This window comes from Brienomyrus brachyistius, chromosome 1 (assembly GCF_023856365.1).
Source record: "Brienomyrus brachyistius isolate T26 chromosome 1, BBRACH_0.4, whole genome shotgun sequence".
In the NCBI taxonomy this organism is placed as follows: Eukaryota; Metazoa; Chordata; class Actinopteri; order Osteoglossiformes; family Mormyridae; genus Brienomyrus; species Brienomyrus brachyistius.
Genome location: NC_064533.1, coordinates 6711128 through 6738983, shown reverse-complemented (window position 1 = coordinate 6738983; position 27856 = coordinate 6711128). Strand labels below are relative to the sequence as shown.

The window sequence follows — 27856 nt, the reverse complement described above, 5'->3', positions numbered from 1 at the left end:
TTCAGCTTTGCGTCCCGTTTCGTGGGAGCGTCCCTAGAGCAGCACTCCATACCTTGGCCCCTACCCACCTCCTCTGCTGCTCTGACACCCGATAGTGTAACTGAGATGCCCATGATCTAAAAACCGTGCAGTGCATTCAGGTCCCCATCGTGCCCCATCGTGTGATTTACGAATGTGTGATATCTTGTAGTTTTATTGGGAGCTAAGAGCCAAACACAAGGATTAATTGCTGCTATGGTGGCCCTTGCAGGCACCTTGCAGGGTGGCCCTGACATACCCACCGCAGACATACATAAAAAAAAAGCATTCAAAGTAGTGTTCTTCAGCAATGCCCTTCCTAGGTTACTGCTGAGGAGTCTCTCCAAATGAATGTTCTGCCAAACACCCCCCCCCCCACACATCCGATAAGCGTGCCTGTTATTGGATCTTGCTCTGGAGCACATCATGTGACTGTCTGGAAAAAAAAGAGTGATACTTGGGGACCGGAGAGGCGTCTGCACGTCATTCTGATGTGTGAGGCAATGGAGTCTGTGTGACCACTGCATGGTATTTAAAATGCTCTTCAGCCTCAGTCACCACAGTAATGCAGCATCAGTCTCTTTTCCTTTTGCTGCTTTAGCTAACTTGTGCTCAGCTTTTCTATATTTCTCTACATGCATATAGTGTATTTCATTACCTGGGACAGACTGCTTAAGGTAGTCTGAAGTCTACAGGCAGTTTTATGTATATATAGTATGTTAACCTCACCAGAGATACTGCAGTCAACCTTAAGGAGGCATTCATCTTTACAAAACAAGCAGCAGACGCAGAGATCATTGTCTGTCTCATCTGAATCAATAAGATTAAATGGTATATTGGTGCTATAGTTATTATTTGCTTTGAGATTTTTATTCTACGATGCTCAGTTGCCGAATGATAAAGTACTGAATACTCGTCTATGTCTTTGTGTAACATAATAGGTAAGAAGATCATACAAGTTGTTGTTTTTTCTTGAGTTTGAGTCCCAAATAGTACCTCGAAAAACAATGACCTCTCTTTTCATCGACCAGGAAATCAGCTTTCGGAAAATCCCCAGTAAAAGGATGAATTACAAAGTATTGTGGTCACTAATAAATGAGATTTTTTTTAAATGCTGCCCTGTTTGTGATTGTTCTTCAAACATGCAGTGTTTATGGGAGTGTTAAATCCCTTAGCTCCACGTCCAACATCCACATGTCAGCGCTGATTTCAAAAACGCTCCCTTATAAACAAAGAATGCAGCCTGACTGGTTTTGGTGTTCCTGTAATATTGGTGAAGAACATTCCTTCTTGATATCTCCTGGAACACACTTCGGAGCATCCTGTTGAGGAATTTGGGGCCTGGGCGACATCTCTAAGACAATACACTGCCTGTATTGCCTGGCTTTCTCTGGAAAACCTGTGCCAGCATCCCTTTGTTGGCCTTTGAGTCTTTGCTCCTTAACCAGGTTGGTACTGTCGATACGGGGAGGTGTAAAGCAAGATGAATGAGCTTCTTGAGGTCTTATGCTTTACTGTCCTATAGCTCCAGCTAGATAGCTAGCTCAAGAAAACCTCCAGGCTGCTATGACTTGGAATGGCACAGCAATGGAATAACAGTTTTTTACGTGAAGATGTTTATTTGTGGCTGAATCCTGAACTTGATGGAATCCCATGGGGCCGCTTATGGGAAATGGTTTCCCCTGCAATACAGATGAACTCTGGAGATATGCACCGATATTGTTCATTAAGTAAACTTCACAAATCCTTAAGACTCTTACTGTTCGTCTGCCAGAAGTTTGCTTTTCATGTTTTATTTTTGCTTATTTTACTGTATTGCTTCGAGTTGCCCTAAATGGAAGGCATGGTTTCTTAGCCTAAATAAATAACTGCAGACTTGACCTGCCGTTTTTAACTGCAGACGTAACCTGGGTCATGAATGAAATTGATTTACAGACTGTCCAATGAGTTCCACGTAGACCGAGGCAGGCAGGCTTAAAATCCCGCTTGAAAGACTTTTGATCCCTCATACCTAATTAGATGTGGAATCCTACACGCCCAGGCAAGTCCATCAGCACTGTTTCTTCAGTTGAAGCCATTCCTCCCCCCACCCCAGCATCATGGTCATTACAGGAGCACGTGGCATTTTTTTTGCTAACCCACATCAGACTGAGAGAGACAATTACATTTTTACTCAACCAAAGGGTGGTCTCTTCATCATTAGTGCAGTAGCAAAGTCTTTGATCCTGAAGACCAGCCACAGCGGGTAAATTACAGTACAGCTACAATGTCATGCACTATCGTGCACAAATGAATGAAAGGATTACGTCTTCATCACACACATTAATCAAGTCTTGTTGAATTAGCATGTAGCAGGGCTCTAGGCCGAGCCTTTGGTTTGGCTCTTGGCTCTATGTGTTTACATAGCAGATTAGAGAAGCTGGACCTCGTCTAATCTATTTAGGGGCTTAGCAGGGGCGCTGGCGGGGGACGTCCAAAGATGTGGATCTGCAAATATTAGTTGAAAGTGACCTGCGTAATCCCTCACACCCAGGTCTAATCAAACTGTTCGTCCTTTCAGACCTCGTTTCTCTTGTGCAACGTTTTGGTCGAGCTTGTGGAGAAAATGGTCGTCTCCTCTTGAGCCGAGTGCTGCTAATAATCTTCCAGACTGCTCATTGTCCTGCAGCTCATAACCCCTGGGGTTCCCTTCCCAGGAGGATGACTGCCAGATGTGTGAAAGGAAGGAAGACGTCTGACGAATGACCTCAATCTTCACGCTACATCTGAAACAACTTTAATGACTATGCTCAGAGGCATGTCAATCTTCATGTTGATTCTGAACACAGTGATGCGAGAATGTCATAACCATCTCTCCAAGGTTTATAAATATTTATCCTACGGTCACTGGAACCAAACTATATCCTTCAATACATTCGAATGCAGTACAAGTGAGGACAGCCATGCATTACAGGATATTTGTTTTGTTGATGCCTATGGCTTTTTTGTGGGTTAAGGCATTAGTTTCTTCATGCCTAGAACACTTTACTGGAATTTATGAGAGAATGTGATCTTGAATATCCAGTATTACATACAATGTGTTTTCCTTTTTTTTTTTGCAAATAGATGCATTTTTCTTATACTCTAAAAAGTAAAAATACATGGTGCACCTCCCTTATGGAACTTCCAAGCTACCAGATTTGTTGCAGACTGATCAGATAAGCCCAACTTGGAGGAGAATATATTAATGAGGACTTGTGAGATGATACCAGCTCTCCAGGCCTGTCTGCGAGTGTGTAGCTAAGCATGTTAAAGCACCTGTTCGTGGAAGTGGTGTCTGGAAATCCCGCTACGTGTGAATGTGTTGTAAACGTTCCAGGAGTAGCAAGACACACTTACTGTGTTTCCTCTCCCTGGCGCAGACCTACAGCTGTCGGGCGGTGCATCCCTGTTCCTGGGCTCCGCCCCGGGCCTGCGCTTCCAGAGTTTCCTGTTGGACGAGGAGCAGAACCGCCTGCTACTTGGTGCCCAGGACCACATCTTCCTGCTGGAGCTAGACGACCTCAACAGCAACCCCAGGAAGGTGGGTGGCTGAGGCACCTCTCAGAACTGGGCTTCACGCCCTTAGGCGTGGAAGTTGCATGGTAAATAAGATAAGATACTTTATTTGCCAGTTTTATAGGTATGTTGGAATTTGTGGGCGTGGTTCACTCTGTGGCATCATTAAATACAGGACACTTGACACAGACATGGACAGGTGTAAGACATGAATATGTATAGTACATGTGTAGCTATGCAATATGGAAGCATGGTACCCAGTATGTGCATGCATGTGCAGAATACGTATAGGAAGAAAATGATGGTAGTGATTTGCTATCAGACATATGTAGCACATTCACAGGCCTTCAGAGCACTGCATGGTTATCTGACTGAATAGTTTATAGGACTGGGATGAGCTACCTAACTCTGCATGTTTTTATTGGGGCTATGAGCTCTGGATGGGTTACCCCACCCTGTATGTCCTCAGACACCAGTCTTACTGCTGTGAGAGGAAGCTGCTGGTAAACCTGTTCCTCTGAATTCTGAGGCATTTAGGTCTGTAATACCTGAATCGGTATTTTGGTATCACATCAGGTGAGATGCTGGTGCCTGGGGTGGTGAGGATCTCTGATAATGGGCCTTACTTTGCTAGTCAACAGACAATGCATGTTAGAGAGACCTGAACCTGCACTCACTGGACACTTTATTAGGTACACCTGTTCACCTGCTAGTTAAAGCAAATATCTAATCAACCAATCATATGTCAGCAGCGCAAAGTAATGTTATTGTTCACATCAAACACCAGAATTGGGAAGAAAGGTGATTTAAGTTTGACTTTGAATGTCCTATGGTTGTTGGTGCCAGGTGGGCTGATAAGAGTATTTCAGAAACTGCTGATCTAGTAGGATTCTCATGCACGACCGTCTCTAGGGTTTACAGAAAATGGGCCAAAAAAGAAAAGCATCCAGTGAGCAGTGGATCTCTGGTTCTAAATGTGTTGTTGGTGCCAGAGGTCAGACATGAATGGACAGATTGGTTCAAGCTGATTGAAAGGCAACAGTAACTCAAATACCTACTCGTTACAACCAGGGTATGCAGAAGAACACACAACATGTTGAACTTTGAAGCAGATGGGCTACAGCAGCAGAAGACCACACCTGGTGTCACTCATGTCAGCTAAGAACAGGATACTAGGCTTACAGTGGGCACAGGCTCACCAAAATTGGACAAGGGAGGATTGGACAAATGTTGGCTGAGTCTTGATTTCTGCTGACATTCGGATCGTAGGGTCAGAATTTGACACATGTGGCATAAAGCATGGATCCATCCTGCCATATATTGACAATTCAGGCTACTAGTAGTGGTGTACTGATGTGGGACATATCTTCTTGGCAGACTTTGGGCCCCTTAGAACAAATTGAGCATTGTCCCTTCATGACCACAGAGTACTCAGCTTCATATGGCTACTCCCAGTCAGATATTGTGCCACGTCGCAAAGCTCATATCAAAGCTCACTGGTTTTTTGAACATTAAATTGAGTTCATTTTACCCAACTCCCCTCCACAATCACCAGATCTCAATCCAATAGAACACCTGTGGGTTGTGGTGGAATTGGAGATTCGCATCATGAAGGTGCAGCCGACAAATATGCAGTGTGTGATGTTATGTTAACAAGATGATTCTATAGTCAAAAGGGGGTTCAAACCTGTACTAGCAAGGTATACTTAATAAAGTGGCTAGTGAGTGTATAAACACTAATTTTATGATTGCCTGTACAGTTTTTTCCCTGTGAGTGGCTGTTTTCTCAGGCTTGGCCTTTTTAGGTGCTCTCAGCAGTACGGAGGTTGCTGTGATCATTCCATAATGGCTGATGTCTAGTTCAGGCAGTTTGAAATGCCCAGGAATTCAGATATGTTTCTATGTCCCAGATAATATCCTCATTCTTCTCTCAAAAAGTGTTAAGCAAAACACATTTTTCCAGAAGCCTTGAAGAAGGTGAACTAGACCTGAAAGCTGTCAGTTATGTTATGAAAAACATCACATTTGAGCGTCAGTGGTCGCAAGAGGGCTGATGGACACCTCTGACCTGTCAGAATTAGCAAGCAAAATAAACAGGCATGTGGTTTCATGCACGTCGAGGGCTGGTTGAATAGCTTCCTCTATTTGGCTTTCGGGTCTGTGTGATTAGGGTTGTTTGGTGGCATGATTTAGAAAAACAGCAGCTGTCATACGACTGATGACAAGAGCCTGCTTTTCTTTAGCGCTGATTAAACAGTGGGATGTTTCACCCAGTTGTCCTGTCAGGGACGATGTCAGACTATTGAGAATCTCCTAATGATGTGTGACATGTTACATGTTTTGCTGTCTTGTTTTGATATTTGAAAGTTTTCAAAGTTTAATGGAAGAGCTCAGCTTGCTTGGTTAAAGGGCAACCTTCAGGAAATTTGAATTAGGAGAACTTCTAGAGTGAAAGTAAGTTCAATGAGGCTGGCCATGGCTCACCGGTGAGTGAGTGAGGTCGAGTGTGGGCCTCGTTCATATCTGACATGTAGGTAGTCTCTGAATGAGGTCTTCCTGCCTTTTTAAGCTTTTTAAAAGTGATCCCCATACGTCATTGTCACCCAAAGCCTGCTGTCTTGTGGGATAATGGCGGTGGCAAAGGTTTGAGTTGGCTGTGCGCCAGGGGTGCCGTTTTGCCCCAGGTGACAAGGAAAGCATCACGTCACCCAAGCTAGTGCTTTGGCCTCCTTTGCGGCCCTTGGGTAACATTATAATCATGGTGGGTGAAACATTGCCTCAACTGATTCCAACAGTACACTAATAAATTCCATTTTAGTGTCCTTCAGCATCCACATAGGTCACGGCTTTGCTACCACATGTCCTTCACCTATGGTGTCGAGCCTCTGATAGCAGAGAACCTCAAAGACCAGCTGTGATCTTGCTCAACAGATTTCCGATCAAGTCTGTTTGGTCAGCTGCGCTCCCTTCAGGGTCAAGAGATGATATCCATTTTGATTTCTGTCTCTCCTGTGTTTTTAAACTCCCAATCAAAAGGCAAGCGTATCTCCTCTCCATACGCGAAAACAGATTCTGAGTGCGATCCTATAGAATCCATTACTAAACAAATAAAATCCTTCAGTGAAAATATGCTGCGCACTGGGTCATTTTTCAAACCATTTCTTATCCAAAGGTTTTATGAGTCCCGCCTTTGTTCTCTGAGGTATTTTACAATCAATTAAGCAAATAAACTGGGTATTTTTATAGTGCCAACATTTCTGTGTGTATCAGTTAAAATGTTCCAATAAACTATGTACACACACACATATACCCATCCATCCATTTTCCAAACCGCTTATCCTACTGGGTCACGGGGGGCCTGGAGCCTATCCCGAAAGCAATGGACACGAGGCAGGGAACAACCCAGGATGGGGGGCCAGCCCATCGCAGCACACACACACACACATATATATATATATTTACTTATTTATTTACACATATATTTTAAATGTTTTTATATACAGCTACTTATTTTCATTCCTTTCCAGTTGCATTGCATTGAAGGTATCTGTTCTTGACCACAAGCCCCGGATCACAGTCCGTTGTGTGGTTTCTAGGCTTCCACCAGTGGGTACTCAGAGGGCAGGCAGTGCCGGGCCAGTCCAATGCTGTCTCTCCCCGCCCACCCGGCCTATGCACAAGATACGGAAATGCCTTCCAGGAATGCTGCTAGGTCAATTAATTTCATCCTGCCTCAGCTGAACATGCCAGTCATTATCAGAGGAGCCCTGGGACCAGCTAAGGAGACAGTACTTACTCCACCCCCACCACCATGCCATGTCTGAAGAGAGGATGCAGTGCCTGTCTGTCACACCCCACCCCGGCAAGAGAAAACAGCCTCCTCTTCCAAAGGAATTGTAAACGCACAAAGCCCCTCCTCCTCCTTCTGCTCCCCAAAGGAATGCAATTGCCTAATGACAGTTCATTAGTATGATAATGTTTCAGAAACGGGACGCTGTAGTGTTTCCGTGGGTTTTGTCTGACCAGAGACCCAGAGCACTTTAAGCTCCGTCTGAGAAAGGCTCACTTCCTGCCTGCTAATAGGAGGCCCCCTGTGAATGCTCATGTCTGTCGTCCTCAGGCTGGCCAGCTACCAGATCCATCTCCCACCTTTCCTGGTCAGCCACTGCAGACTCTGTGAAGGTGACACAGCCCAGGAGTCTAAAATGATTACAATTAGTGCTGTGTTTATCCTGTCAAGCAGTATTCCTTCAGGCTGCATTTATGAGAATCAGGACCCTCCTGCCCTTTTAAAAATGGCTATAATTCAGTGTCTTCCTTGTTTTTCACAAAATGCAAAGCATAAAATATCGTCAAGATGATTATGACATAATACAGAAATGTCTTTTAAACATTTACAATCTTAGGCATTTTATCAGTCTAGATAAAACTTTGTATTTCCTACACAGCAACCATCAACACTCTGACTGCAGATTTATGTGTGGGGCCATCATGGACGGTCTAGTGATACCTCATTCACCGCGGAGAAAAAAAAAACACACATCCCAGCTGTTACCTTGTTCATCTGCCACATATTTCACCAGATTATGGGTAGGCAAGTCGGCAACCCCCACTTCGGTAATCCAATAAACCAAGAGAAACTCACAGAATGTTGCCATTCTCACAGTGGCATGGAGAAGGCTGATGGGCAGCGGGGGACCGGAAAGAGGCACGTCTGTGTTTGTTTTAAGTAGACTTTGAGAATGTCGTGTGTTTCCAGCCGCTCCATATGTTACTTGTTGCTTTGGCTATGGAATGACGTAACTACAACTGTGTTTGTCCCCAGGATTATCCTAAAAAGGCCACAGCAGTAAAGTCCGCATTCTCCCTCCATAACTGAGCAAGATAATACTTGGTCTGTCCTTTTAATGGGTTCCTGTACCGGTGAGCCTCTTAGGTGACAGCCTTCATTTTGCCAGGCAACGTAAGATGTGTGTTGGGGGAACCCAAGCTTGCCATGACCCCCGTGTTCATATCCTGGTTGGTTAAAAATGCAGGGTGGTTGGTCACAGAATTCTGAGACATGCCGCCAATGGTTCTGCTCCCAGCCTGGCACAGCCAAGCCCTTGATATGGAGGGGGGTGGGATAAATGAGAGCACAGGGCTGTCACACAGTTCCTCAAGTTAGATGGAGATGCCAGCTTGCCTGGGCCCCAAGATTTCATTCTCTTGGCAGGGAGAGGTTATTACTTGCTTTATTGTAGGGTTTCTTTTCTGGGCCATTCACACGCTGACTGCAGCCAAGCTGCTTCAAAGCTTGCCTTCCAAAGTCCATTCGGAGGCGCATGAGTGAATATAGCATGTAGCTGTTATTTAGGGATTCCCTGGACCCGTTTAACACTGGGTGACTGGCCCTGGTGAGAGTCAAGACTTTGCGTGTAAAGCAGTCCTGCAATTTATGACACGGATGCATGTGTGGGTTTGGCAAGTGTGTCATTAGGCCTTATTTCAAGAGACACACACACTAGTTATATCACAAATAATTCCTGAAAACCTTAAATTACGCACATGGAGGGAAGATCAGTATTACTTTGTTTCTGAGTTTCAGTTCAGAATTCCACAAAATATTTCCTTGTTATTTGACAAATACATCACACCATCCCTTAATGAGGGCACTAGCCTTCAACTCACACCTCCAGGGTGGTAGTGTTGATTCCTGCCCCTTTGAATTGAATTTGCATGTTCTTCCTGTGCAAGTCCACCCACAGTTAAGAGATACACAGATTAGCTGTGTTTGTACATGTGCTGTCCCAATTATCCCATCCAGGTTAATTCCTGCCTGGTGGCTCCTAGTGATCCTACATTATATCATGTTCTCTATGACTGGATGACTGTGGGGGAAAGGCGTCATACTTGGAGATGGATTTCCCTGGTGCTGATTGGCTGGATTTTGTTGTGCCCTTGACAGATTAACTGGCCTGCACCAAAGGAGAGAGTAGAGATGTGTACTCTTGCTGGAAAAAGTATTCAGGTAAGACAATGTTCAACTGTGTCTTTGTTTCCATGAGCATAATTATTTCTAGGGTCCAACATCTGGGTTTCTCTGCCCACAGACGGAGTGCGCCAACTTCATCCGTGTCCTCCATACATACAATAGGACTCACGTCTACGCCTGTGGCACAGGGGCCTTCTTCCCCCTGTGTGCCTTTGTGGAGGTCAAGGGACAAGGAGAGGTAGGAGAACCTCTGCAGAAGATGGAGGAGTGGGGCCAGGCGTGTACTGCAGTCTGTTAGACGCTGGCCCAACATCAGTGGCTAATTGTACTTCACTGAATTTTTCTGAAGTTTATTTTTCCAGCAATTACTGAAGTTTGTTCTAGAGCTGCAATGTTGATAAACATTATCTTCAGTCTCTACAGATAGGTTTTCGTGTTTAAACTTGAATGAAGGAAAGAACTAAATCAAGGGTTCTACTTGAACTCAACAAATTCAAAGGTCTTTTTTCAAAGGACTTACTTAATGAGTGTAAAATAATCAAGCTCCCTGTAAGAATCTGTTTATATTTAATGAAATTTAAACCTATCCATGGTACTTCATCTATATTTTAAACTGTTGTCCACCACAGGAAACCACGTTTCACCTGAACACCAACAGCGTTGAGTCTGGAAGGCTGAAGTGCCCGTTTGACCCCTGGCAGCCGTTTGCCTCTGTTCTGAAAGGTCAGGAAAGGTCCTGACCCCTTTCCGGGTGCTGCCAGCAATACTGTCCTGCTCACCATCGTCCATGTGCTTCAGGCTATCTTTTCACGTCTGCTTCCTTTGTAACCATGGGCCGCCCGCTAGCCGTATCCATGCAAACTCAAAAGAGAAATTCTTTAAATAAAAAAAGAAAACACATTGTGGGTTTTTGACAATGTTTAACTGCGTAACTTGGTGATGAGCTGCAGCTGATGAGAGGAATAGGGAGCCAGTGAATCTTTTTGAAATGAATTACGCGCAGAAATGTTTGAAGGGACAGAGGATTAAGGAAATTTATATGGGCTCCTCCTGAAATGGGGAGAGCGATTATCCTAATCCTGCTCCATTTATCTGCCTTTATCTGCTTCTGCTGGAAGATGTCTTTTGTCTGTCACGTGAAGGAATGTATGGATATGAACACTGATAATTACCCTTGAATCTTGGCTCGGAGCTCCATGTGGAAGCTCCATCGTTATGGTGTCCTGGAGGGAGAGGGTCTTAATTCATCCACTTCAAACAGAGCTACCACTTAATGCCTCTTAGTTTGCTGTTCCTCTAGCTGGCCACATAGGAATTGAACTAAGGGGTCCAGGATGCCACAAGGAGTTGGGGTCTAGTCAGTAGGCATTCACTTTTGAATGGCACTAAATCTATGCAAGGTTGTATTCTGTTTCAATGATTCTATTTCCCTTGATTGTTTGGAGATGTTCTGACCCAGGGACTGGTTAGTTCTACCCTTATGGTTCTCTGGAACATCAGTGTAGCACTGTTCTTGAAGTGATGTTTAGAGTGATGTGGATTAACTGTAAATGGAATGTTGACTTGGAACTCTGAAGGACTTCTGCACTGCAACATGTGTGATGTCTTACAACTATTCTGCAGCTTACATCATTTGCAACACCCGGGGCAGTTCCGAGTAGCTCCCTTGAAACGCTGATGTTGAAGCCTGCTTGTGGTATCCATGGTCTTGTGAAATCTTGTTGTGAATGGGCAGCCGGGCTGTTACTTGTCTCAACCATTCGTCACAATTAAATCCTGTTTATTTTTATAAATCGGCATCCACAGTGTAGCTGCTCCAGAGCACCCCACGTACACATATACAAACACAGCACACTGTTTAAGCAGGAAAAGTGGAGGAGAGGAACAAAAACCCCTTAGATGGGACTACTAGGGGAAATAACCTCTGGAGGTCAAAGGTCAACTATCCGTTCTCCTCTCCCGGGTAACCAGCCAAGTTCAAGTACAATGACATTTGCCCTTCTAGGGGAGTAACTACTACTCATACACTAAGGCATAGGGGACCTCAGTAGGGGGCCTTGCCCTACTCCAGCCGAAGTTTGGGTATTGGGTTTAAATTCCAAGCCTACTACTACTACTGCTGATGCGTAGAAAGGGAAACTCACAGAGCTAGCCGGAACAAATGACCTTGAGAAGGTCGCAATCCCCAGCCTTCTATTCTTTTGAACACTGGTGTGTCCCTTGTGACCGGCTAGGACTCTGAACAATGACATCACTGATTTATTATGCCAGTCAAAATCTGTTGGTTTCCCATGTACATCGCATGTAATTTTAATGAATGAACAAAATCTGACATTACTTGAAATCAGGAGCTATCAGATCTTTGGTGATGTCACAGGCTTGTTAATGTAATGGGTCCTCTATTCTGCTTCCAGATCAGTTCTTGTACGCTGGCACAGCGTCCGATTTTCTGGGCAAGGACACAACATTCACCCGTTCCCTGGGACCCCCTCACGACCAGCATTACATCAGAACCGACATATCTGAGGATTACTGGATCAACGGTAAATGCAAATCCAAATTTTATTGAAAATTTGTACTGTGAGATGCCAGCTGTGTGCCTAGTTGTAAACATGATTAAATTATGATTTCTTTTGATGTATTTAAATGCTTATTTAGGTTCTTTGGATTATTGTTTTCTATTGTTTTATAACTTTCTACTATTGACCTTATTCTTCCCAAAGTTCAGTTAGAGGGAGCCTTATCCATTAGTACAAAGACCTGGAGATTATATTCCGAATAAAGGCTCCACCATTCAAGCATGCCTTTGGTTTGGAAGCTGCATAGGAGGAAAATACAGACAGCTCTGTGCTTTGTGTTGCCACGAGTGTTTCCAGAACCCTGTTACTGGAGTTCACACGCCACTCATTGTGCATGTGTAAAGCTGCTGCCCAGTTTAATGAGATACTTCAACTTATCGGCATTTTAATTTTCACTTAGCTCCAGATGTTGACACATGCTTACCTCAAGCCTTTGGCCACTCTCCTGCCTCACGTGCAGTTGTGTGTGTGTGTGTCTTGTTTCTGTGTTGCATTTTTTGGAAGGCACTTCTGTCTGGAATTAACAAAAGCATCTCTGTAAGCAGGGCCAGGCCTATTACCTCAGTAGACATGTTCCAGAGTTTCCAAGATGCAATATGACCTCAAAATGTTTTTTTCTCCTTCCAGTGCATGAGTGAATCCTGCATAGGAAACACAACAACAACAATAATAATAATTATTATTATAACCGTAATAATAATTATGATTATTTCTATATTAGTGATATTTTCTGTGCAGTCATTTTTTATTTTTTAATTGTTATATTGTAAACTCATTCATAGAAGTAAATCTGAGTAAACAGATCTAAAGCTGAAAAAGTTTGTCAATAAGATGACAATAACATAATCATTTAAACGGAAACTAAATCCTTTGGAGATACGTCCAGTGTGTTCCGTCCGTTGAATCTTCCGGACGGCTCCTTTTAAATCCCGTCGGACAGACTTGCCTACTCCGACTGGAGGGTTTTAAGCGGCATATTTAAGGTGAAACGCCGGCGTCTTTCTCTTCTTGCGCCAGAGGGCCGCTTTGTGGCCGCCCATCCTGTCTCCGACACCTACAACCCTGACGACGACAAGATCTACTTCTTCTTCCGCGAGGCGTCTCGAGAAGGAAGCTCGGGCGATAAGAGCGTGCTGTCGCGAGTGGCGCGAGTGTGTCAGGTAAGGGGGGAGGCTGAGGGGGTTTGTGACCTGTGCCTTCACTACTATAACTGGCAAATACGGTTTTGCATTGAATAAGCAATATTAAACGCCCCTTCGGAGGTGGTGCTTCCTTTCGCATTACTTTTATGATCTTTTAATTCAAGCAGACCCAATATATTTTCGCTTTTGCTAGTGAAGTTAAGTTCGGGTCAATTTACACCACCGATTCTATTTGACTGTTCGTTTAAATGCTAATGCATTTTGTTATTTAAAATGAAGATGTATTTTTGTAACATCTTATTTTTATGAATCTCATAGTCTAGTGAATGTTTATCAACAACACACCCCAGGTATAATTACTATGAGACGCAATCGCATACGCAAGGCTTTAGTTTTTTTCTTACATATAAATCAACAGCCAGCCTCCAAAAGCCTGATAAAATCTGAGTTGCCTTAAGAAATTTGCAAACGTTTGCTATAAAAGTGATTTAATTAGAAGGTAATAATGCTAAAGCAACAAGTCTATATAATATATTTAATTTATTAATATGTATAATGCGTAGCCTAATTAAGGCTTAATTTACGGTATATTGTGGGCTTTTGGTATCGGCACATTTACTAACCGGTTCTTTTAACTCTCGAATAGACTTTCGGAGGAATCGAAATCGGTTTGTTTCGCGTCTTATGAGTCTCACGAATCTTGGCGCGTAACCGTAATTCGTGAAGGGGGGGGGGGTCTTTCGAACGGGCTCTTTTCAATGAATCGGTAGAACCACAAAGCCAGTGGCCCAATGAGACAGTATGAGGAAGCGGGGAGTCAGTGAAACACAGCCACCATGCGGCCCGGCGTGCACGCTGCACGAACACCACGGACTACGGTATGGCAATATGGCTACAGTGTACGAAAAAGTAATTTGTAAAAAAAAATAGTATAGTAAAAAAATATTGAAATGTTCTACTCGCTGATGGTGGGTCATTGTTTAAATATGGATAAATTCGCCCGTGTTTTTATAGATGGGATGGAGGATGGATGATGGGTTCCTGATCTTTAAACAAATTTATTTGCAAAATACATTATATTTTGAATTACCTCAGAGTTTTAAATACTTATTATTATCTTTGTTTAACTGATCAGATACTTTTTTGAGGGAAAAAAGTATATTACTTTTAATAAATATATGGGCACACACATTTCTCTTTTAAAGAAAAGCACAAAGATCACAATTACTTTTGGAGCTAAAACCTGTAATAGCAGCAATGGTGTAACACTGATTTTATCGTCTTTTGAAGATGAAAGCACTGAAAATAAGTCTCATAAGCCCTGAGATTATTTTGCATGTCTCCTGCTTGCCAGGCATTCCGAAATGATGTCCTGGCTTTTACAGTACCTTCCGGTTCGTGGGCAAGGCAGAAACTCGCCAGGCATTTGTTAAGGTTCCCCAGAAGCACATTTGGATAATCCGCTTGACCATGCTCACTGTCCCTCTAAGAAAGTTCTCCCTTTGTTGGTTTTTTTTTTCTCCACAAGCATAGCATAGACATGCAAATCTGATATAGTTAGTAATTGATGGAGTTGTCTCATATTGAATTCCCCTGTTCTCTTTAATGGCTTGAGTAGGTCCAGCCTCTTTGAAAGCAAATTAGGGGAAACTATTCTCCGTTCTCATTTAATTAGACCATCAAGTTAGTGGTGTTTTTAGTGCAGATCTGTATATGTCCCTGTGAGGTTCGTTAAAAAATGCCAACCACCCCTCCCATCTCTTCCTCCCTCGGACTTTAGAATGATGTGGGAGGTCTGAGGAGCCTACCTAACAAGTGGACCACGTTCCTCAAAGCCAGGCTGGTATGCTCCATCCCAGGGCCAGATGGAGTAGACACACACTTCAACGAGCTGCGTAAGTCATCCTCTCCATTGAACCCTGAGGTCTACATGACATTTACTGTGAGTGGGAATTAACAGCCTTTGGCTTGCTTTTTCAGAGGATATCTTTTTCCTCTCCACAAGAGATGAGAAGAACCCTGTTATATATGGAGTCTTCACCACTACAAGGTAAAAACTTGCATCTCTACTTGAGATTTACTTTAAATGGCTTAAATATTCACATATACATATTGTCCAAAACTAGTTAGTTAATACATCACAAGTGTATATGATGTCAAGCAGCCAACTTACAAGTGCTGCTAAACTGACCTTCAAGTGAGGGACTGATAACAAGTACACGTTCGCACTAGACGCTAGAGCTATAGAAACGTCGTTAGATCCGAATATCAGAAAAGCTGGTCAAATCAAAATATGAGGACCAGGGAGTGTTCCACAAAGAAGGACTGGTCAGTTAGCTGGGATAACTTAAGCCAGAAGTCATGATCATCCAGTAACAGTTTAGGTAAGCAGCATTCCTGTTAGACAACCACGACTTCTATCTTAAGTTATCCCAGCTAACTGAGAAATCCTGCTTTGTGGAACATCCACCCAGGTTTCCACTTACCAGTGAAAAATAAACAAAAGGAGCATCCAGTGCACAGATTATCGTAAGTGTGATCGTAAGTGTAAGTGTGGGAATCCTTAATCATATTTGTGATTTCGCTGTGCGTATGTGGCCAGTTCCATTTTCAAGGGTTCGGCAGTCTGCGTGTACAGCATGGCTGACATCCGGGCTGTATTCAATGGGCCGTACGCCCACAAAGAAGGACCGGACCACCGCTGGGTGGAGTACGAGGGGCGGATCCCGTACCCAAGGCCTGGCACTGTAAGCGTAAACTCCACCTGCATTAACACAGTTCCGACTGAGCACTGAGTGCTTTGTTCCCTGTAAGGCAGCACAGTCAAGTAGATGCTTGTCTAAGTGGAGCAGAGTGTCAAAACAGTGGGGTCAGGGTTTCATAAATATGTCCAGATCTATTTTCCATAGCAGCATTCCATTCTCCCACGGATTTCATCCTGAAAAATCCGGTTTGAATGCCGCAGGTTCCTGACTGCATAAAGGTCAATGGAAAATCAGTGTATTACCTCTCCTGCAAGCAACAACCTTTATCAGAGCTTGAGTGACAGAAATGCTTGCTTGATGCTAAACCATTCGATTGGAACCAGCAATGCATTCCTTCTGTATTCGTGACAGCATTCGATTTTAAAAAAACAGCACACTGTGTTCTAGCTATTGTTTGGTATAAGGAGCTGTGCACACTAGCATAACACACCAACATATACAACTTATACTGTTAAGATAACATCTGGCTCACAGATATATATGTTATCATATGCTTGTATAATGGGGAACCTTTTAGGTACTTCGAAGTAACGAGGCCATACATTTAATTGACAGTTTTTTCTATAAAACATATACTGTCAGAGTACTATTTGTATATTTTCACTCTGTGGTAGCAGAGATAAAGGGATCATATTTATCCAAAAAGTTTCATACTCAAGAATGTTCAAAATGCCCAGCTGCTTCTCTGAAAGCCCTGTATGTGTCCTTTGTATCAAAGGGAAAAAGAACATCAGGTCAGATCATGTAAATACTTTCAGTATAAATAATCAGCCCGTAGCCTTTCCCATCAGGATTGCTTATTTTTACAGGTAGCGTTGGAGAGTCTGTGAAACACATGTTTACGTTGCAGTATACCGCGCATACCCACTAGGGGGAGACATCTCCTTTTTAGAGGCCGGGAAATAAGGGCGTAGTGCCAAGTACATTGTTCAAAGTACGGTGAAAATATTTTATTTCAATAAAGCAACTGAAAGTATAATTGGTTGTTTTATAAAGAAATCGTTTGTCTCTTAATTTTAACAAAATATTTTACTAAATCACCCTTTCTTTCCCTGATTCATGTTGTTTTACAGTGTCCAAGTAGGACGTACGATCCTCGAATAAAAACAACTAAGGACTTTCCGGACGATGTGATCAGCTTCATAAAGTACCATCCCATGATGTACAAGGCTGTGTATCCCGTCACCGGGAGGCCGGTCTTCACCAGGATCAACGCCGATTACCGGCTCACGCAGGTCGTCGTGGACCAGGTGGCGGCTGAGGACGGCCAGTATGCGGTCATGTTCCTAGGAACAGGTACGGTCTTTGCCGGCGTATTTTAGCCTTAATATTCACTGAGGTACTGGCAAAGTTTAGGAACAACTTAGTATATATGAATCATATGGTACATACAGAATTAGGTTAAAACTGATTGCAGATTGACTGTCAACTCTGAATTATGAAATCCGTAATTTAAAACTTTTAAAACAAGATTTGTACATTATTAGTAATATCACTTGATTTTTGGGATGGTTGTTTTTTCTTTGTAATCATACATTTGGAAGTAATTAGAAAAATTATATTTTAGTTGCTTCGTATTTACTGTTGCGAATGATTAACTTTGTAAGTGTTGCACCTTCTCCCTATGAGCAGCAGATGGCGCTGTTGTCCATAAATGAAGGTGTTATTCGTTTTAGAAGCGGTGTGGATTGTTCTCGCTAATGACATTGTCCGCTTTCTTTTACGTGTTCTTGCTGTCTGATCCATTGGTTAAACACACGCTCGCTTTATGCAGTTCCATAATTTGTTGTCATTCGGCACCATAGAAGAATTTATTATTATGTGTTAGAGTTTACAAAGCAGTCATTTATAAATCAGTCATTTCCATCATCCCTAATAAATTGCAGTCAGCACAGAGTAAAACCATAGGGGATTAAGGTGGGGGAACCATGTCAGTTAATACACGTGTGGTTCTTATCAGACGTGGGGACAGTCCTGAAGGTGGTGACCATCACGCAGGAGGACTGGGTCACGGAGGAGGTGCTGCTGGAGGAGCTCCAGGTGTTCCAGGTGAGGAGGAAACTTCACCAACAGCAGGAAGCAGGCAGTTACCATCTGTGTCGTCGCAGGGTCTGATGCTGGGTGCCTTGTTTACGGTCAAGGCTGGTCTTTCCCCAGATCGGCAGCGTACACTTCTTCAGTTTCAGGGACGTAGCAGCACGGCTTAAATTTAAACTGTCTGGTGTTTCTCGAAATTTAAATTGTTAATTAACCCGGTGGACCGCTCTAGCCAACTGACGCATCAAATTGGTTTACGCTTTACTTCCTTGAATGGATAGATTGTAGATTGCAGGCGTGTTCTTTAAATGCTGATCTGCTCGCTACCCGTCATCTGCCTCGGGTGGGGGGGCCGGGGCCAATCGACGCCCCACATGGATGCACAGACGGCGGCGGGGAGGAACGTTTTCCAGGAGAGGAGGATTCTGAGTGGCAGGTGTTCCTAATTCTGCCCCCCCTCCCCTCACGCCCCCCCTCTCGAACACTCTGCCTGTCTCTTATCTGCTCTTTCATCTGGATCGCATTTAGCCCGAATAAACAGAGCCTGTAAAACCACAGCGCCATTTAGATTTTATCTGCACAAGCACACAGAGAGTCACAATTGAATTATGGCGAAATGAGATAAAACGGAGGCTATGTTGGCCATTTTAAAACAAGCCGTTTGATTGGTTAAAGAGAGCTAAGAAGAAATGCCCTTTATACCACGTTTCTGGATACCTTAACATGTACCGTGCATTTTTTTCTTTAACATAGTTTGTCTTTTCCAGGTCCCGTCGCCGATTCTGAGTATGGAAATCTCCTCCAAAAAGGTAAGAACATCCACGTGCACCTTTGTTCACGATCTGTAGCGTAGTGATGATCTCTAGCACCCTCCGCTAGTCAGTGGATAAAATCCCTCAGTAGGACAGCGTCGCTGGGCTGCATTCTGTGAAGTGACACCCTGCTCGGGGCATGTAAACGGCCCCCCAGTTCCCCCATCCTCCTCGTTACCGTGCCGACAGCCCATGGAAAAAGGCTCTCGGGTGGGTGTTTGTGTTGGGGAGCGCTTGATGGCACCAGACCCCTCTGCTCTGCCCACTGAGCAACCCCCCCACTGCATTTTATCATCTTACCAGGTTCACTGAAGGGTCAGAGGGACATGCCCCCACAGTGCCCCCCCCCCAGTGTAGTTGCTGAGCCGGAGCCCCCATTCGCATTTCGGCTGTTTTTGCACCATATTTTTGAGCTTAAAGATCATCTTCTCAGCCGTGACCATCCTGGCATCAAGGAGGCCGATAATTCCTTCCTCAAGCGCGTTTATTCCAAGTGTCTCCCCCCGAGAGCCAGCACCGCAGGGAGTCTTGCATAAATCGGCTGCCACGTCCGGTTTAGGTGTGACGCGTGGATCAGTTGGCGGAACGACTGCTGTGCGTCGTCATGCCCTCCCCCCTGCCCCGATGGCACAGGACCGCGTCTGTTTATATGCAGCCACGTGGCCAAAATCGCAGGAAAAGCATGAGACCTTCCAGTCTGTGCGACATCACAACGTCAGTGCCGCTTCGTCGTCACGGTGACGGAGGAAACGATCCTCCAGATGAACACGTTCGGAGACTAGTATCACCGCCGGTACGAAGGTTACGAAATTGTCCCCAATAATGTTATTATGTTATTTTTCACAGAGAGAGCCAGTATTCTGTTTCATGTTTATTGTGTTGATATGTTGAGGTCTTTTGAAAACTGGGTCTGAGAGTCTGGTAAAATAACACTGTGTATTAACACTCTGTAAGAACACCATGTAGCTCTGTTCTGATCTGCCTTGTTCATTATTATTGTGTTTTCCATAGCAACAGCTGTACATCGGCTCCCAAGATGGCCTGGCCCAGGTGTCCCTGCACCGCTGCGCCCTCTACGGGCAGGGCTGCGCTGAGTGCTGCCTGGCTCGAGACCCTTACTGTGCCTGGGATGGCCACTCCTGCTCCCGCTACATCCCAGCCTCTAAGAGGTACGTCAGGCAGTAGAGGTGCCGGGCCTAGGTCCCGATGTGGCGGGTCGTGGGTTCAGACGCTCTCATCTTGAAGGAACGCACAGGTGGCCGCTCGTTATGGGGCACGATTAACGATGTGCTTCGGGAGGACTCAGGTGACTCCACCCCCTAGCTGTTTGTTCTCAAGGTCGTAGTGGGAATTGGAGCCTGGGGAGGGGCGCGAGTTTTTATTTCATTTTCATCCTTTTTGCTGTATGTTTGGGGCTGGGGGGAGGGATCACAGTTCGATGATTAATGTTGGCCGTCGCTGTTGTTTTCGTTGTGCCGCAGTACACATCTCCCCCCCCCCCAGTGGTGGGCAGCATGGGGCATGCCTTGGCTCCTTGTCAGGAAACATGCAGTCCTCTCTTCCCTGGGGGGGGGTCATTGCACGGTTGGGTTTTGGGATTTTTTTTTTTTAATCTTTGAAAACTGATCTGAGAAACGTGGGAGGTGGAGACAAAGGAAGAAAACAAGGGTAGCGTTGATGTTTTGGATGGGGGGGGCGTGGTGTTTTGGGTCTGTAGGCCTCCTGTATATTCATGTGTAGCTGTTAAACTGAAAAGATAAATGTGTGTTTGGGGGGGGGGTTAATTTGGGATCAAGGAACCCTGACAGGATAGCGACCACCCCTATAAGGGCACGAACTTTCAGGTCACTCAGCCTCCTGCCTCGCCCCCCCTGTGTGTCAAAATGGGCCCCCTAATCGGGGATGGATCTGACTTCACAGGCGAGCCCGGAGGCAGGATATTAAGAACGGAGATCCGTCAAGCCAGTGCTGGGACCTGGACGACGGTGAGTGCACTGCCGGCTTGGGACGGCCGCCAAGGAGAGAATCAAACATTGGCTGCATTATGGGGGAAAACGTTACTGTCAGCGGGGGAGGGCATCGGCAGAGCGAAAGTGTTTGAATAAACATTTCATCTGCCCTTTGTGTGCTCGCCCAGGCTGCAGCGGTTGGTCTGTTGTGATTTATTGTGAAACTATCCTCCTGGTGTAGCCATGGTGATGGAGTCTGAGGAGAAGCCGCTGTTCGGAGTGGAGCACAACTCCACCTTCCTGGAGTGCGTCCCCAAGTCTCAGCAGGCCCAGATCCGCTGGTTCTTGCAGAGGACCGGTTCTGACCACCGGGAGGAGGTAAGGTGCAGTCTGGGCCACGGGACCCGTCTCAGTGACAGAGTCGGTCTCTCTCGGTGATGACTGACAGGTCGCAGAGTCTCACCTGTTGCTTATAAGCAACAACGTTATTCAAGCTGGTAGACTCTCTGCTAAAGAAACTGTTTTTCAGCTGATTTAGCATACTCTTTCAGTACTGAATTCATTAGCAGTCCCAGCTTGGTCTGAGAACCCCTGTTCATCCATGATCATCGATTCTTCTGTGTTCCTAACAGCTTGAAGACTTGATTACTGACTAACAGAGTAGCTGTAGACTCAGAATCTCCATGCTCGCCATGAAAGTGTGTGGCTGTCGCTGATTGGCTCACCGATGTGTGTGGCCAGAGCACTTGAATTGTTTGGTAGGTGCTGCAGAGATGATTGAGACTTAGGTGGTTGAGGTTGCGTGTAGAAGCATCTCGTCTCCTGTAGATGTCATGAAAGGCGTGCAGCCTGCTGTGGATGATATTGGAGCCTCAGGAGGATGTACCTGCAATCAGACGCAGCAAGAATAGTTTAATTTCCATTTATTGTCTCAGCACCAACCCCCTATATTTTTTGTAATATAAAAAAAAATGTGGACATATTTATGACAGCAAGGGCAGGACAGAAGTTTAACCAGTCAGACCCTCTGCCTCCCAGCTACCCCAGTCTACCGCAGCCAGTCAGCCGGCCGTAACTCTCGGTGGATTTAAGCGATTGGGAGTCATGGTGTCCCGGACTTTGATAGTTATTATTTTCCTGGGCCTCAAAATATGACAGATTATTGAGCTTAAAGAAAGATCATCTACGTAGGGAAGCGGTTTGAAGAATGGCAGGGAAGCAGATTCTGCACACACCCATCCACAATCAGATCTGCAGCGAGTACGTCACGCGAATGTGGAATGCCGTGCCCGGCAAGGGGGGTCAGCCAGGGGGGTGAGCTACAACTACATCTCAACAACTGCACCTCTCTTAGGTTTACATGTATTTCAATGGAGAGCATGCAGGTTCATAATTGTGTAGTGGAATTACAGAAACCTCCCCTTCCCCGTTCAGGGTCGCAGCGATCCTGATCCAGTCCCAGCAGCCAGACACTGGGATGTTTGGTTCCATATGATGTTGTGTTAACCAGAGGAAGTGCGTCCAGATGAAGGGCAGTTCCAGCAGGGGTGAATAAGAGGAGTGATGTGTGACTCAGTAGGTTAGGATGCAGTATCTGTGATTGGAGGGTTGTTGGTTTAAATCCCAGCACAGCTACACTCCAAATGTGCATCGCTTTGGATAAAAGTGTATGCTAAATAAAGACGTTACAATTGAATAAAAATTTCATCATCTAGAGCTGCAGCCGTCTATTTGTTGTGTTGTTTTGCGAATGTCATTATGTTCTGCTGCCCTGGCTCCACGCCGCCGTGCGATCATGTTTACCGCCGAATCTCAGGTTGGGAGAGAACCATGCAAACAGCAAATGTAATAAACTGTGATGGCTGAGATGAGCCACGATCCTGTACTGTTCTCGCCCTCCCCCGCTTTGCAGAGCAGAAAGCAGACCTCACAGAAATGTTTTCCTGCTTTTATGAACTACTTAGGATTTTAGAAAGGTGCAATTAAAAGAGAACAGAACCAACTGGGTTTTTTTTAATGAAACAGTACTGACCACAGCCACCCAAATAACTACGATTTTTGGCTGCTTAGAAATCTGAGCAGAGTTATCTTTTCGGCTCTTGGTTTGGAGCGAGGCGTCTGTCCAGCGTTTTTTTTCTCTTGATGGCGCGCCGACAGCGGGATGCTTGCCAGCCTGACGCACTCGCCGCCGTTCCTGTCGGTCTCCCTGCTGCAGCACTGCCTCCCTGCGAAGGACGTCTTTCACAAAGACCCTCCGCCACCGCGGCAGCGCCGCTTCCTGCAGTGTGATAAATCTCCCCCCCCAGCTGCGGTGCGCGGCGAAGCAGCCATCTTGCTCTCGCCCCAGCCGTCTCCGCTGATTAATAGCTGGCCTGTTTAACGGCTTCCTCCGCGTCCGGCTCTCTGTCCTCGTTATCGATCGTGGCGTTAATTAATAGCGGCGCGCCAGCACGCTCGGGACCAGGGGCGGTCTGGGGCGCGGCGTTTTGATTTAGTGCGACGTTGACTGCCCTCCACTCCGTGTGCCTGCCGGTTTCCATGCCATCCTGCCCACCTGGGCATTCCGATCCAATTCCAGAAAAGGGCTTTTATTGCAAGGGAGGGTGCCATTCTCTCTACATGGCTTTTATATATCAGCATCTCTCTCTCTCTCTTTGTCTCCATCACTCTCTCTCTCTCTCTCTCTCTCTCTCTCTCACTGTCTGCCTCGATGTCTTTTTTTCTCTCTTGTGACCTCTCTTTCAGTCCCTCACTCTCTCTTTCTCTGTCTCTTTTTGTCCCTCTGTTTCTCGCTCTCCCTGTCTCTCTCTCTTTCTTGCACTTCCTGTCTCTCTCTCTGTTTCTCGCTCTCCCTGTCTCTCTCCATCTATCTCTGTTTCTTGTTCTTCCTGTCTCTCTCTCTCTCTATCTCTCAAATTTTCACTCTCCTTTCTCTGTTTCCCTCTCTATCTTTGTTTTTTTGTTTTTGTTTTGCTTGGTTGCTTATTTGCTTCTCTTGTTTGGTGTTGTGGTGACGACCCGTCTTACCGACTGCATTGGGGGGTCTGGTTTAATAAAAGCTGGTAAAAGCTCTCTATCTCCCTCCTTTCTCTTCCTGTCTCTCTATTTATCTCTTTGTTTCTCTCTCTCTCTCCCTGTCTTGATGAAAATTTTCCAGATTAAAATTGCTGCCGGTTGTTCCCACAACCTCCTGCTTTTGTACAGCCAGTCTGCACACCTGTAGCCTTTTCAGAGAGCACTGTGGCTCGCCCCGCCCCCCATTATATGCATGGGCATAGCTTGTGCCAGAGGAGATGTTTATTGTGACTGATCAGAAGTGACCGCGTCTCTGTGCTGAGCCTGAGAGGTGCGGGGAAGAGAGGCGAAGCGGAGACAGGAAAACAAAGGATCCAGACAACACTGGCGCGTGTCTCCCAGCCTGTCGGGCCCCTGCCCCCCCCAGCAGCTCATGTGGGGAAGCCGGACATTTTTCCACAACCCAGACGGTCAACTGGGTTGTCCTGTTGATGGAATCACGGCAATGTACTTCCAGTGACTGTGTGGCTGTCGCCATGGCCTGAAGGTGACATTCCCAGTGTCGGCACTGCACTTGGTGTCCTGCCCGACATCCACCCCCCCCACCCCCCCCCCCCCCCACCACATCATTATTCCTGTGTTTTTTTTAGATTTATGCGTCAGTGCATAGGTTTTTTGGCCCTGGGGAGTTTTCTTTTCACTGGGCTGTTTGCTTTTAACATGTAGATGGTCTAGGATCATCCCAGACCAGCAGAATAAATCTGGGGGCAGCAGGTTTGGTCACTCCGTCTCCGAGGGGGTGGGTCGGGGTGGGGGGGTGAGCATATTGCTGCTAATTAGGACCATCTTGCAACAAATGGCATGTGAATCGTTTGACCCGCTGGACTTAAGGTACATTTTTATTGAGCTGTAATGCATTTAAGAGATTTATGGATTATCTCGCCACCATGACTGACCTCTGTGAGGTGCTGTGGTGTCCCCCTCCTCAAGGTGTGTGACCTCCTTGTGTGTCAGGCCAATCAGACTCTGTGTTTTACATGTTCCTCAGTGCCAGTCACACGTGCCTCATGTCCGTCACGCTGGTCAGCTGATCTTCACTTCTATGGAGTTTTCGGATCTGCACGCTTAGTTTTCTCCGTCTCTTGCCATCGCGTCCCAGTGGCAGTATTTTCACAAATACGCCTGCCGACGAGCCCGGAACAGGCCGGTGACACTGTAGGGTGCCAGCGACATGGATCTCCATCCCGCAGTCTGTTTGCTGTGCAGCCTGTTACGCTAGCAGGTGTAAACCGGCTGATTACATTGCCATCTTCTGCTTTTGAGGATTGACCTTTATCCAGCACGTCAAATCCACTCTTCTGGTAAATTTCTCAGGTCACTTATTTGCACGGGCCGGTGAATGAGTCAGCACTTTTCCATGTGGTGGGGGGGGGGGGATGGGTGGGCATTATGTTTACTTAACGTGGGAGAAGGGATGCAGTTGAGTTGCCTTTAAAGCCCGCCCCCCTCCCCGATTCACACTTATGTTCACGCCTTTCAGAAAGCACCTTTGATTCTGAATGTATGCTTTGAAGTGCCCCCCCTGCCTCCCCCCCATCCCATGCTGCCCACTTGCAGCTGTATTGTTCTAGCCTCTGACTCCCCATGAGGCATAAAACACTGTTAGTGGGTCATGCGCGACACTGACCCGCACCGTCACTTCCATTAGCAGGATCTGTTTCCGTTTCCTGCGGTCGTGGCTGTACACTGGCGGGTGTTGGCTGTGCAGCTCAGAAAGTCAGTTACCAGTGGGGGCAGTGACCCCATGATGTACTAGGCCTTTCATAGGCCTTGGTCAGTTGTCCTAAATTATGAATACAGTCAAGTGATTGGCTGAGTGATTATGAAAATGATGCTGATTGGCCCTTCGGCAGGTGCTGCAGATTACCCAGTTAGCTGGATAACTTAAGCCAAAAGTGAACACTGTTCAATAGAAAGAGAGGTAAGTAGCAATACCGTTGGATAAGCCTTACATTGGGCTTATCTAGCTAATAAAGAAAGCCTGCTTTGTGCAATACTCCCAGGTAGCTACCCACCCTGGACAGTCTGGCATGATCGCCCTGCTTTCGAGTTGCTACCTAACGTCAACGGGGTCTGTCCTCCCCATCCCTCACCCCCTCCACAGGTGAAGCTGGACGAGCGGGTGATGAGGACCGAGCTGGGTTTGCTGATCCGCTCACTGCAGCGACAAGACGCGGGCACATACCACTGCATGGCGCAGGAGCACAGCTTCAGCCGGACCGTGCTGCGGCTCGGCCTCCGGGTCATCGAGCAGGGCCAGATGGAGTCGCGGCCGGCCGCCCAGCGGGACGACATGGCCGCCGCCGTTGCTGGGGCCCCGCCACCGCTACAAGGACTACCTGCGGCTGATGAGCGGACCGCAGCACAGCGTGGACCAATACTGCGAGAGCGTGTGGCTGCGTGAGCGCAAACTCGCCCAGAAGGCCCGGCCCCCCACTCCCGGCAAGTGGAAGCTCCTACGGGAGATGAAGAAAAGCCGGAACCGGAGGCACCATGCGTAGGGCCTGGAACCTTCTCGAAAAATGACGCCTGACTTCAAGATGGACGTTGCGAGTCCTTTCCTGCAATATCTGCGACGAAGCAGTATTTATGTTGAATAATCTGTAAATAGTTCATATAGCTGTACAGGTGAGCGTGGGTTAGTTAGCTAGTTAGCCATTAGCAAGTCCGTTGGGAATCTAAGTATGCTAACTAGACAGGGTGAATAGGTCAGAAGTGTTTTTTTTTTTTTGTACAAAGCTTTTTGTATATTTAATATTTTATTTAGGTAGATACATTTTTCTAAATGGTATTTATATTTATTCCTCATTTTAGCTGCCTTAGCATTCAATATTTTAACTTGTCGTAGTTCCTCTGTATTGCCCCGGAAGATCCATTATGATTTTATAAATTTCATATTTCCAGCGAAAATAGGTTCTAAATCGACATATTTGCTGTAAATCGTAATTGCAGACGCTGCGGCGGTTCTTGTTTTATTCCGGACAACCAGTCACACTGGAATTAAGATGAGTTTCCTTTTGTCGCTGAGAGCTGTGGTTGAGGAGCTGAAGGAATCCCAGTTTGGCTGAAGGCACAACGCCAGCGTTCCGGTCTGCGCTGAAGTCAGGCTCTAGATACTCAAAGCTGATCCTGGAAACATCCTTCGAACCCGATATTCCAGGTGACTCTGCTGGACTAAGATGTGGAGCACGGTTCCTGAAAGCAAGTCGAAGTGCAAATTTCCCAAACTCACTCAGGTCATTTTTTGGTTGTGTTTGAGGTGAGATCATCTGTGACCTAAAGTCAGGCTTCCTCATCATATCTTACAGTATTGTACTCGGTCTTCATGTAATCCAATGAAGAGCTTTTATTAAATTTGACTGAGTGACTTTTGTAAATTTGCTCTTCAGTTTATCCAATCCATCAGTTTATTTGTTTATGCTCTGTTCCCACCCAACGCTGTACATTTAATGTAACTTTATAAATAACACGCTGTCGTATTTTCTAACTGCCAATAAAAGGAACAAAACACCTGGGCAGAAGGTCGGGGTTCCTGCAGATTTTTCTGGAAGCATGATGTGCGCGTATTGGACGCGCATTGGGTGGGAGGCCGGCTCACTTGAGGGGTGCCTGCCTTCCCGCCCGGATCCCCCACAGTCGCTCTTTATATAGAAACCGCGCCCCTCGGACGCTAATGCAGGATGTCACCTCAAGTTGCTTTCCATCTGCTGCCGAGGAGGTGCAGCGATTGCGCCACTGCGGCTTTTCCTGCGGGCGGGCTGTTTGAATGCCGCTTTATTCTCTGCTGTTTGGTGCAGCGGGATTGCAAGCTCACTATTTGGGGATAAAAACTATTCGGTGTAGCCTTTTACAACAGTTTTTGTTCACCACAGCCCTTGTCCCAGTGGTTCCTTTATGGGATCTACTTTTTTATGTAGATGACAGTTTTATTGAAAACAGTATACAAATTTAAGAAAGTAGGGTTATAC

The 27856-nt window shown here is 45.8% G+C and overlaps 1 protein-coding gene and 1 long non-coding RNA gene across 2 annotated transcripts in view; one reads left to right on the top strand and one right to left on the bottom strand.

Moving 5' to 3' along the window:
• Window positions 1-27409, top strand: part of sema3d (sema domain, immunoglobulin domain (Ig), short basic domain, secreted, (semaphorin) 3D) — a 36949-nt gene extending 9540 nt beyond the window's left edge. The window contains 17 exon segments of the mRNA XM_049024595.1: window positions 3420-3580; window positions 9503-9565; window positions 9648-9767; window positions 10159-10252; window positions 11944-12072; window positions 13126-13268; window positions 15031-15145; window positions 15231-15300; window positions 15853-15997; window positions 17089-17311; window positions 17976-18064; window positions 18820-18861; window positions 19876-20033; window positions 20785-20849; window positions 21055-21191; window positions 25993-26192; window positions 26194-27409. Coding sequence (XP_048880552.1) covers window positions 3420-3580; window positions 9503-9565; window positions 9648-9767; window positions 10159-10252; window positions 11944-12072; window positions 13126-13268; window positions 15031-15145; window positions 15231-15300; window positions 15853-15997; window positions 17089-17311; window positions 17976-18064; window positions 18820-18861; window positions 19876-20033; window positions 20785-20849; window positions 21055-21191; window positions 25993-26192; window positions 26194-26389 — 2150 coding nt within the window. The 3' untranslated portion in view covers window positions 26390-27409.
• LOC125748463 (uncharacterized) lies at window positions 10268-13932 on the bottom strand. Its single transcript, XR_007399554.1, has 4 exons — window positions 13874-13932; window positions 12710-12749; window positions 12533-12622; window positions 10268-10405 (listed from the first exon to the last, which is right to left on the bottom strand). It is a non-coding gene; the product is annotated as an uncharacterized LOC125748463 (long non-coding RNA).
• Window positions 27410-27856: the final 447 nt, after the last annotated feature.